This window comes from Patagioenas fasciata, chromosome 1 (genome assembly GCF_037038585.1).
Source record: "Patagioenas fasciata isolate bPatFas1 chromosome 1, bPatFas1.hap1, whole genome shotgun sequence".
In the NCBI taxonomy this organism is placed as follows: Eukaryota; Metazoa; Chordata; class Aves; order Columbiformes; family Columbidae; genus Patagioenas; species Patagioenas fasciata.
In genome coordinates this window covers 151940452-151952590 of record NC_092520.1, presented here as the reverse complement: position 1 = coordinate 151952590, position 12139 = coordinate 151940452, and the positions used below count along the sequence as shown (strand labels likewise).

The window sequence follows — 12139 nt, the reverse complement described above, 5'->3', positions numbered from 1 at the left end:
GTAACAAGCAGAGAAGTCCACAAACCCATAAGCTTTGAGAGCCTTTTGCTAATTCCTATTTCCCTTGAATCACACATGTAAATGAGATTTTTTTCTAATACACTTTCTGTGCTCTTGATAAATAAATGGATCAAGCAGCCAGTTCCCAAATAAAACAAAAGATGCAGCCAAGAAGAACATTTAGGGCTGTGTAGTGGCTAAATCCCACACTGGTGCAGAGGGGAAGGAGGAACATTAAAGCAGTATGTCTAGCTTTCACAGCACCTCGCTGGGTTAAAACAAGTCTTCTAGTTCTTGATCTCAGATGGAAAGGATGCTGCCTGCCCCTGAATTGCACTGCACTCCTGCTGAAAAAGTGTACATAATAAGATCAGACATACATGGGCATGTTCATAACTGGTGACGGGATGGAGATTTTTAACACTGATGAGCCTGATAATAACAAGGGAAGGATTCAGAGGTCTGTGCATCCCCTTCTTGGGCTGCCAACATCCCTTCTGGTTTTAACAAGACTGTTGCAGAGGTGGCTCTGGTTCAACACAAGCCTTTCAAGAGTCAGCTACCACTACAGGCCCTTACTAAAGGACCAAAGCACAATGGAAAGTTGTTTTCTGCCTCCACACTAAGGCACTGGAAGAGAGGATATCTGCTTTATTTCATAGGAACCAAAGTGTTGCAAAGGCTTCTTTGGCCCTGACTGCAGTCCATGTCCAGGAGGTTTCTCTAAACCCTGCTCAGGAAACGGGCAGGTAAGCAGAGCATATGGCAGCACCCCATGGGGGGAAGGGGAAGGACAGACTGTGTCCCAAAAGTCCCTGAAGCACTTCTACAAGACAGAAATGTTAGGCTCCACACGAGCTGCACCCTCCACTTATGCCGCGTGATGGCCATGAATTTCAGGTTCAGTTATACAGAAGAGGGAAAATGAACCAGTCTTCCCCGAGATGTCCAAATTGCAGGTTTCTATGGTTCCAACACAGAGCACTCAGGCAAGGCTGGGGCTGGGTGACCCACTCTGATACTTGTACTTTGCACAGCACAGAATAATGACCCAGCTCACTAGTCTCACTTTAAAATTGCAAAGGAAGGTAGAATCCACAGCAGCAAAGTACAAGCACAAGGAAAGCTTTTGCTTTGAAACACCTTTTTCATCAAAGCTGAGATTTGATGGCTGTCTATCACAGTCATACTATGGATGGGCACATGGTCTCTTCTCTGGGGGAAGGCTAAAGATTTATTTGAATTTATACATAGAAATCACCTCTCTTCCATACCGCAGTGCATGGATGGCCTGGATGGCAATGGGACCTGCGTTTGTACTGAGGCATTTCAAGGCTCACGCTGTCAGTTCTGCTCAGACCCTAGCAAATACGGACCTGAGTGTGACAAAAGTAAGTACAGCTGTACTTGCTCAGCAAAAGAGCATGGGCTATTTCTTTTGGACCCTAGTAACATTAAGGTAGGAGTTAATGGCTCTCGCTAAATAGTCTATGTGGTGGATGAGCAAGATGTCTCTAGGGTAATTTCATTCCTTATTTCAAATGGACACATCATAAGCCCAGAGTCAGTGAAAAACTTCTTACTGACTTATTTGGGCTTTTTGTAAGATGTTATAGCTCACCTTATACTAATTTATTGTTCTTTTCCTTTGTTTCCCTCACTTGAGTAACTGAAAAGAAAGTCTTTGCTATTCCATTCCCATCTGGTATTGCCCACAAGAGAAGAGATTCTGCCTGCAATGACAAACACATGTAATCTAAGGACAACTAGATCTATAAACAGATTTTTTTTTTTTAGGGCCACTTGATAACCATCCTACTGAATAATTTCTGATCTATTGAATAGCTTATGATTCTAGTAGTCATCTTCTGTATACTGACAGATTTAATTCTTCTATGTCAAACCACACTACGTTTCAGAGTCTACAGAATATACAGCATAAATACAGATATAGTCCCGAACGACAAAAAACACTTTTAGTTTCTTTTTGCTATGAAACAGCCTGTCATTCATGAAGCCACAGCTTACCTGAAGGTTCAGATGTACATGGACAAATTCCATAAGAAAAGCTGGCTTTGCCTAAGCTCTAGTCTTGCCAAAGCAGTACATGTTGGCTTAACTAGTCACCACTGGCATTCCTTGGGACTGCAGAAGGCCTATCTACTATGTCCTTTGGGCACATTGCTGTGCCTCCCAGCAGCACTAAGCAGCCCAGCCCCAGAAAAGTGCTAGTAGGTCTGTGCTACTGCTCTGTGTACTAGCCCAGCACTGTGCAATTTTTAGGATTGTGAACTCAGTATTAAAAGGCTTCATATATGACTAAAAGCATGCCAAAACTTGTGCAATGAAATAACTTTACCCTTAATAGCCTAGGACATAGCATTTTCTTCCTGCTTCTCTGAAGTACTTTGAAATTCATTGATGGGTAAGTGCACTGTGAAGACATAATAGATTTTAAATAGTTACACATAAAACACACCTGAAAAGGTAACGATATGATAAATAAACAATAAGTCCCCCAACAAAGAGAGACTTTAAAAATACAAAAGTTTAGATGCTAGAAAAAAAAAGAAAGACCCAATTTATAAGAAACACTATGTGAGGATAGACGTCTTTTACCACTATAGAATTGCACATTGTAATTTATCTCTTGTAGAGTGCCTCTGCATCTATGGGAAATGTGATAACCGAATAGACAGTGACGGGATCTGTGTTCCTGGATCATGCAGAAGTGGATACACAGGAAAATTCTGTGATAAGCAGATTGTTCCCTGTGAGCCCTCTCTACAGCTCTGCCATGCACATGCAGACTGCCAGCTTAGCGATGGTGCAGTGAGGTAACTTGCATCTTATTAACATTAACTATGCTGCAGCTCTTTTCCATCTGCTTGATTAAAACAACGCCTTGTAGCAGTACAGAAACATCAGCCACTGAAATGCTGCTATGTAGCAAATAAGCATAAACATGCACCGCATTGACCTTGCGTTGCAAGGTAGTAATTAAGAGTTCTCAACGCCCTATCCTGTACCTTATGTTTAACATTGATGAGACAGTCGCATACGGATCCGATCCTTGTTCAGAAGTCTACCTTCTGACGAAATTCTGCGAAGGCTTTTAGGAACCTCTTATTTCTAACCTTCCCTTACTGAATTAGGAGCTTGAGCCTTGCTGAAAAACAATGAAACTCTCAAGCAGTTTGGGGGTAGATAGCTTGTTCCATTCAGCTCAGGCAAGTTTTGCATGCCACACCACCACAAACTTCAGCACAGACTCTCCAGTCCTGACATGACTGGTCACAAAACTCCGTTACTGATACAGCTGCCTTGCACTTGCCTCATGCTAAACTTCACATGGCAGCAAGTTTGCCTCCTGCTGCAGTGTATTCATTATGAGTCATCACAGAAGGCAGAATGTGGGATGCTGTGTAGCTTCAGTGCTTAAGAAATTCCCTCCAATATGAGTTAATTTTGAGGGGCAGGATCCGGGGAAATGGGGGGCTCATAGTCTAGCATGCATTTCAGGGAGAGAGCTATCTTCTCTGTCACTGAAAGAAGGAGTAACCCAAGCTCAATAATTAATTTAGAGCTATTAGCTCACCTTTGCAAAGATCACATCAGCAGAGAATTAACTCCCCATCTCATACACAGAGAATGGATCCCTCATTTGACTTAATTAACTCTGGCAATATTTTGGGAAGAAAAAAAAAATCACATATGTATGCACTTAAGCTGTTTGCATCATGAATACAAGGTTATACAATTTTAAATTGCCTATATGTAGCATGTCACAGTGGAAAACAACTACTTCACTTTACAGCTGTGCTATCACGTTCAACGCCTCCCTCCTCCTCTTGTCTCTATAGCTGTGTTTGCAAACCTGGCTACGAGGGAGATGGCATGAGCTGCAACAAAGTTGATCCTTGTGCTGCTTTAAGCCCAGGTGGCTGCAATATCAATGTAAGTACATGTTTTTTGCACAGAACCTGACACCACAGAAAAGTAGGCAAGAAGGAAGGTTTGGACAGAAATATTTGCAGAAGGAAGAGTCATAATGTTCACTGCAGTTTCAAGCTCTTTCCACAATAGTGGCATTGCTGTTGCTTAGACAAGCCTTAGAACTAAAACCAGATGCCTCTGCATCCCCCCAGGCTGAGTGCATTCAGATGGGCCCGGGCGAGTACACATGTGCTTGCCAGGCAGGATGGACGGGCGATGGAAGGGACTGCTCTGCCATAAACAACTGCCTGCTGCCCACCGCGGCAGGGTGCCACCAAAATGCCACCTGCATATACATTGGGCCGGGTCAGGTAAGCCCTCTCACTTGCACTGCTACCTTTGGCACTAGTCTTCACCCAGTTTGCTCTACCAGTGCTTCCTATCCTGTTTCCTCCCCAAATTATCTTCTCCTTCCCAGCCTCAAGGCTATTTCCACATGGCGCTCTCTACCCAAAGCAGTTTCCTTTCAGTTCCTATCCCAGTGCTTTCTGCCTCCTACATGGTGGTGTTCTGGCAGCAAATACTTTTACTAGATGTCAGGTACAAAGGTCTTCTGGAGATATTAGTCAGTGTCATTCCACTGAAGTCAATAGAGCCACGCAGAAACACAGAGATACTAATTCACCATGCCCAGAATATGTACACTATGTTAATAATTTTAATAAATTGTTGTGTTTTATTGAAATGACAGAATGACTGCAAGTGTAAGGATGGATTTCGGGGGAATGGAATTGAATGCACACCCATAAACTCATGCCTGGAACGAAATGGAAAATGCCATCATCTGGTGAGTAATTAATCATTCCTTAAACAAAGTGTTCAGATACGTATCACACTTTGCCTTCTGCATGCACCATAGTATTTCCTTGCCATTTCAAGCCTGCAATTTCTGCTTGAGTTGGAACAAAGCTTTCCAAGGAGTGCTACAAGCACCAAAAATTCTATGTGAACCACATCAATACAGTACATGCACTGAGGACAGGTTGCAAGGGCTGCTCCCAACTCTGCCTGTACAGAAGGGCTGTCTCAAGCCTGGAGCAAATAAATGCTGCTTCTCTACCAGTAATTACAATTTGGATGCAATAATCTGTTGAGACTTCTACTCAAGTCACATGTCTCTACACAGGCATCTATCAGCTTTATCAGTAGCTGCAGGTGTTCAGCAGACCTGCAGGCTCTGCTGTGTTTGGTAGTGCCTGAGAGAACCACACCAGCCTCAGGTGGGACACAGTGACAGAGCTCAAGCAAAGACCATGGGGAAGCAGAGGACAAATCTACCATATTTGGTTGAGGGACAGTGTCCAGTTTATGTAGGGATCAAGTAAGAAAAGGTGAAGGAAGGGTTTAGATTCCTAGACCTAGTGCATGTTGGGAAGGTAACTCAGGGCCTGCTGAAGGAGGTTGTCCTGTAAAAGAGAGAGGAGGTTCATGGAATATGGTACGAAGATCCTTTGTGAAGGCTATGTCTGTATATGATTTTGTATCAGGAAAAGTGTTTACAGGCCATCCTTGCTCTTGAGCAGTCTCCTCAGTATTTGACAAATTTTCTCTCTTTCTTGTTCAAAGGCAACTTGTCAGTTTGAATCTTCTCGTGGCTGGGAGTGCGTGTGCCCAAAGGGCTATGAAGGAGATGGTAAAATATGTTATGGAAATGCTGCAGATGTAAGTAAGATTGTCATCATCTCTGAGCGCCGGACTTACTGCACAGCTCTTTCGCTGGATCTTAACCAGAGAGATAGCAAAGCCATTATAAACAGTCAGAAAAATATTACGCCCACCAGTGCTATCTGCAGTCAGTGTTTCTGCTGGAGACTTGCCTGATACAGAAATTATCTGTTGTGTTTAAAAATATAGCTTGGAAAGAGGCCTAAGGGATACAAGCATATTTCTTTAAGACAAATTGAACAATGCCAGCCCCAGAGGTCTAAAGTGCAGAAGTGCTCAGCACTCACTTCCCAAGTGGGAGGGATGAGCACCCAGCTCTTCTGAAGTTCTGCCTTGAGGTCTATCTCAATGGAAACACTCCATTTATCATGTTAAAACAAACCATGCTGACCAGCAGGCAAACAAAACGAAAACAAGTAAATTGGTGAAATAAATATGCATTTAACAGCACAGGAAAAAATGAAAGTGTCAGCAGTCTCAGCCATTAGCAATAATCTTAGCATGCCTCTTAGCACTATCTGCCATCCGGGCTCATACAATATCTATCTCTGTTTGAAGTACTGTGGCAGAATAAATGATCTCCATGTGCAGGATGATATATAAGATACTGTATAAATACCAACCAAAATAACATATCTTCTTTCAATTAATTTTGCATGGAGTTAAGAAAATATTTAGTTTTACATTCCCAGAAGAGTAACACTTAGCCTGAGGTCAGGACAAGTTACCCACCAAGGTCAGGCACAGCTTATACACCTAAGCAATAGATGGCCTGATTTTCAAGAGCTGATGACTCACTCTTCCCAGAATGTATCAGTACTAGAAAAACACAAACATCTTCCCTTTTCACACATACTGAAAACCTCATGCTCCTCCATGTCACATCAGACAGGTCAGACACGCTGAGTTACACCACAGGCTACAGCAAGAGTACTTTGATACAGCTAATTACAGGTTATGTAATTATTGCTCTCTCTTTTTTTTCCTTTCTAATCAGGAGTTGTCAACTCTGTCAGAAGCAGCTGCATTTACCCAATGGGTTAATGTAAGTACACTTCATGGCTGATTTTTTTAAGTTTGTTGAAGTTTGCAGAAATGCATGGCCCTTTTAGCCTTTAGAAACTGGAACTTCACAGCAATATTCCTATCACACAGCAGAGGCCCAAGCTCTGGAGAAGCGTTAGTCTCCCTCTCCCACCAGTGATGGCAGGGCTGATTATTTGGTTCCCTATCTCTGCCTGAAAACCAAATTCTGATCCAAAATTCAGGCAAGTGAGGAAGCTTCAGAGGCAGAAGAACAAGTCACAAGCCCATTCTCTGAGGCAGGGGTCTACATAAGCCAGGACTTGCTCTGTACATAACTACATTGCAGTCCAGATGACCAGCAGCAGGGTGCAAGCAGAGCCTGAATGTGTGCCCAAGTCATTCCTTCCAACTTCCCTCATGCAATAAACCTACAAGTCAGTGGAGAAGGAAGGCAATGCCTTACCATTCCCATTTTCACTGAGCCCTGTGCCAAGAAAACACAGCAGTACAGCTGGTCAATGCTGCTGCTGCAGCAAGCAAGGAGGAAAAAAACCTTAGTCTGTGCAGGCTTGACTGAGGTGCTGGGAACTAAGGAAAATATTTGATTATTTACCTTCAGATAAGGGAAGAAACACCAACTTAGGAAAAAAAAAGTATAGGTCAATTGTCTCTGTCTACTTTTTATTTTCACATGCTATCATCTATTACTAGGGCAGCAGTAACATTAGAGGTGCTACCCCACTGTGGCTGACACTGCATGAACAAAGATCAAAACCAGTTTCCCCCATAAAGAGCTTAAAACCTAAATATAATAAGTGTGTAGCAAATACGTAGCAAGCAGAAAGGAACAGGTGTATATTAACGAATAGCATCAGAAGCAGAAGTCACAGCGTATTAGCTGCTTTCACGGTTTTCAAAGTTATATGGCTCAGGGTAAATTAAATAACACAAGTGCAACAGGGACCTCAGGGAGCTGCCTAAAAGAGAGGCCAGCATGGCTAATTTAAATCGGTTTTCTGCCTGGCCCTGAGCTCAGGCTGCAGGGCTGGACACTGTAAAGACCATCTAATGAAGTTAAAGAAATAAGCACAATAGGAAAGGCTGTTCACCTGCCAATGTGCACTTCAGATAATGAAGTCAGGGGAGTAGGGGAAATCAGAGAGCAAATTCTGTATAATCTGTTGAAACAGGGATGTGGAAATTTCTGTTACACTTCAGAGAAATGGTATCCCTTAAATACTGGTAGCTACAAACAAGTGCAAAATAAGGAGGTCTATCCATCTGTGGGGTTTTTAACTTCATACTTGAGCAGGAATGTGATGTTTACCACTTTTCATAACCAAATATTTTTCTTGCTGGTCAGGAAAGATGAGAAAAGGAAGTCTGTTGCTATTTCTATATTTAAATATTTGGAAGGTGACAGTGATGATGGCTAGAAAGAAAGATGATCTTAACAGAGACAAAATTCCCAGCTATTTAAGGCAGCCAATTCCCTTCTTGCTTTAAAACCCAGTATGGGTATCGAAGGACTATCCAAAACAAGCCAGCTTCCAGGCAGCATACCAGCTTCAAATAGGTACAACGCAAGCTCATATTGTTCCCTCAAGTTTTGCACTATCAAAAGTGGCAAGCTGTGGAGCCTGTGAAAAGTCTGGAGAACCACATTCAAATCTTTAGCTCTCCTTTTTCTAGCCCACTCTGCACTACCACCACTCCCCCCCCAAAAAATCACACAACTGAAAAAAACCTCTTCAGTGGAGGCTCTCTCCATCCTTAAGGCAGATAAGCATATGGAAGATTAATTAGTCCATGCATACTACAGCGCCCACATCCCCCATCTAAAATTAGAGCTGTCAGCAGCAAGCCCCACTGCATTGCTAGTGGGCACGGATATCCCTGGGGCATCTTGAAAAATCCCAGCCAGGTTAAATAGTGCTATTCCAAATGGGAACATTTTGTCGTGTGGGTTTCTTATGTCATGGTTCATAATCCTTCTCTCTGTTAAATAGTATGGAGTGCTCTGTAAGACCAGGTTACTTGAAGTTATCAGTAACCAGGAGTATTTATCACCATGGGGTTTTTTTTAACATTCAAGTGCATAAAATAGAATCCATGAGACAGACTAACTTCTGTGGGAGGCAGCTTATGTGTTTTGTAATAAAAAACAATTCTGACCTAAACATGGGTTCTCCCCTTTAAATGATGACAATCTATTCTGTAAAAAATTGACACTCATTTACAATTTTTGTACAGCTCTAAGTACTTTTGTTCAAGTCATTGCTCAGTATAATAGTTTTTCTTCTCCAGGCCGGTCAAAAAGCACGTCACATACTCCACCTCGTTAAAAAGTCACCAGCTGCTATTTATAGATTGTCCTCAGGATGAATTATTTTAGCGCTCTTTACTTTGATGCAGGAGGCCGAGATAAACTCAATGTTGTCCACCACCTCAAACCTTACTGTCCTCGTGCCTTGTCTTGAAGCAATTGAAAACATGGATGAAGATGAGAAAGCCTTTTGGATGTCAAAGACTAACATCCCAACTCTACTGAAGTACGTTAAAGGTTTTGGGTTTGGAGGCTTTTTAAAGGAATTGCTTTCCATTCCAAACAAGGCTTTGGTTTGAAGCCTTTAAAGCAAGACAGGTCTTACATTTTTAAGGGAGGGACATAGGCTTGCCCTTCTAATTACAGTGGTATAAATCTCTGTAGCAATTCCACTGAAAACAAAGACTTTACTTGTATTTTGTGAGAAACATTTAAAGGCCAAACTAATCCCAGCACACAGCTGAAGTAGGTATTGTACAAACAATTCCTACTTTAAACCACAGTTTTAGACACATTAAGAATATTTATCTGGGGAAAAAAAAAATAGAAAATACAAAACCTTCAAATCCAGTTAATTTCCTTTAGGTATCATGTATTGACAGGAGCTTACAGCTTTGCTGATTTCCAGAATTTATCATCCTCTGACATGCTGCCAACATCTCTACAGAGCAACTTCCTACACTTGTCTAAGGAAAATGGGGTAAGATGACCTGCAAATGACTGTGGTATCATACACCAAACCCTGACCATCACTGCCACTGACTTTCCTGTATTACAAAACCACACAAACATTATATATCTGTATTTTTTAGAAAAAGACTGTGTCACAAAATTAAAGGAATAGATCTATAATATGGGGTCCTCTGGGAGAAACATTAACTTTGTTTTTTCCACCACTTTACCTAGCTGAAATTTGTCCACAGTATTATTTATTCCTAATGTCCCGGTAGCTGCTGCAAACACTGAACAGTCTCATGGCCAAGCAGAAGTGCAATCCCTGTCTGGAGCAGCTGGTGTGAACTAATTTAAGACAAAGAGCATCAAGGAAACCAAATAACTTATTTTAGGGAACTGAGGAGGTAGGAGGAAGTAGTGATACTGTGCACGTGTCCGCATGTGCAACTTGATAGTTCCAAACCACGCAAAGGTATTCTTAATGGTAGATAACTACAACTGACAGCCCTTCCCCCTCAGCCTTTTTATTTAGCACTCCCTGTTCCGAGGAGTATTTTCTGGCAATACATATGGAACATTTAACCACTTCATCCCTATTAAGGGAGGGAAAAGTTCCCCAAACTTCCATACCCTGAGGAAAAAAAATTATGAATGGGGATCCTTCAAACCTGTGCAGACACGAGAGTGTGCGAATTGGCACAGGAGCTAACCCTGCCATGGGGTGGGGGTGAGTTCACCTGCCCCTGAGCAACCACCCCAGTGCAAGCGACCCCATGGCTTTGCCAGTCCATGAGTGGGGAATAGCAGAGTCCCAAAGTCACCTCTCCTGCACATGGTTCCATGAGTGTAACCCAGCCCCCAGTGCCAAACAGTGTGAGGGGAGCTGTGGTGGATCCCCAGGCAAACATTTGGAAAGGTCTGGAAATCCACAGCATGAACCACTGGGAAAATACCACCACTGCAATGCAAAATCAAACCCTCTCTCCTCTCCCTCTTTCAGAACCTCACCCTCGAGGGTGCTCACATCGTGGCTGGCGACATCGCATCCACAAACGGAGTCATACACGTTATTGATAAGGTATATGGCTGCATAGGGAGGATTTGTTTCTCTGCATCACAAGTGGTGGAAAATAATTAACAGCTCTTGGAAAAAAATATTTGCACAGAGCAGCATTTTGTCCTGCATCTGATCCTTGCAGCTGCAACCACAGCACACGCACATGCACTGACGTGGGATATCTGCTCCCTTTTCAGGTTCTGACCCCCCTCCGCAGCACTGTCATGCCAAGGCTGCTGGCACGCCTGGAGCAAATGCCCGATTACTCGATTTTCAGGGGCTACATTATTGTAAGCTTTCACATCCTTTTAAGAATAGAAGCCATTGTCTGCTTTCTTTGCATTTGGAGTAGTACGGCACTATCCGTGGTCATTCTGACTTGTTTTCGTGTGTTTCACAACAGCAATACAGCCTGGCAAATGAAATAGAAGCTGCAAACACATACACAGTCTTCGCCCCAAATAACGATGCCATAGAAAATTACCTAAGGGATAAAAAGCCTGCTACGCTGGTACGTATTACTCAGAAGACTTTTCTTAACAGCTCTGTATCTTATCTCAGTTTCAAGTGGGTGGATTGAGAGGACACAAATAGGAAGAGGGATTTATTTTCCAGAAATCCAGTAAGGTTAGTTTTGTTTTTAACACCAGACAAGGTGAAGAGGGATGGATCCATCTATATTTTCCTGCCTTGCTGGGAGAGCCTAGCTGTTTGTTCTGGGTTTTGTCCTTCTCTAGATTAAAACCATGCTGATAATATCCAAGGCATTCATCAGTAGACCTAGGTGAACAAGTCCAGTCCCCTGTCATCACTGGCAAAGCCATCATTAATAATTCTACAAAATATTCTCATTCTTTCTTAAAACTATCCAGATGCTTGCCCTACTGCTGCAGGAACACTATTGCCCAGCAACTTTCTACAGATCGTTTCTAATCCCAGTTTACAAGCACCATTGGTGCCCAGGGATCAGAAAAAATTCTGAAATTTTCCTGCCAAGAAAACTTTCCTTGGACAAACCCCATTGCTGCTGCTCCCCACTCCCAGGAGCTCCCCATTAGGTTCGTGCCTGACCTGGCCACCAGCTCCTCACACCAGTGCAGACATGTCCATCCCACCTCCCCTGCTGACTTCAGTTTTTGTGCCCAAAGCTAGCTTATTTTAACAGCTCACCTCTGGCCAGTTTGTACCCCTTTATTCTTACGCCAGTAATATGCTTTATCTGAAACAACTTTCTCTCTCTGATGTTTATGTGTTGACATATTTATAAGGGCAAACAACTTCTCAATCCTGTCAGTCTCCTCTCAAGATAAACTATGAGTTTCCTGCATCATCCCAGAGCCTTTCTTGTCATTTGCTGCAGTTTGAAACAGCTTTATTAAATGCACATACCAAGA

General features: G+C 42.7%; 1 protein-coding gene across 7 annotated transcripts in view; it reads left to right on the top strand.

Moving 5' to 3' along the window:
• The window catches only part of STAB2 (stabilin 2), an 85892-nt gene that overhangs the window by 34530 nt on the left and 39223 nt on the right, over window positions 1-12139 (top strand). For 5 of the 7 annotated variants that reach the window (XM_065840613.2, XM_071818009.1, XM_065840622.2 and 2 more), the window contains 13 exons: window positions 663-749; window positions 1280-1391; window positions 2657-2837; window positions 3864-3957; window positions 4149-4307; window positions 4688-4783; window positions 5563-5658; window positions 6659-6706; window positions 9103-9239; window positions 9599-9713; window positions 10689-10766; window positions 10943-11035; window positions 11149-11256. In XM_065840613.2, coding sequence (XP_065696685.2) covers window positions 663-749; window positions 1280-1391; window positions 2657-2837; window positions 3864-3957; window positions 4149-4307; window positions 4688-4783; window positions 5563-5658; window positions 6659-6706; window positions 9103-9239; window positions 9599-9713; window positions 10689-10766; window positions 10943-11035; window positions 11149-11256 — 1404 coding nt within the window. The remainder of the gene's footprint in view (window positions 1-662; window positions 750-1279; window positions 1392-2656; window positions 2838-3863; window positions 3958-4148; window positions 4308-4687; window positions 4784-5562; window positions 5659-6658; window positions 6707-9102; window positions 9240-9598; window positions 9714-10688; window positions 10767-10942; window positions 11036-11148; window positions 11257-12139) is intronic. The other 2 variants (XM_071818024.1, XM_065840631.2) reach the window with 2 other exon arrangements.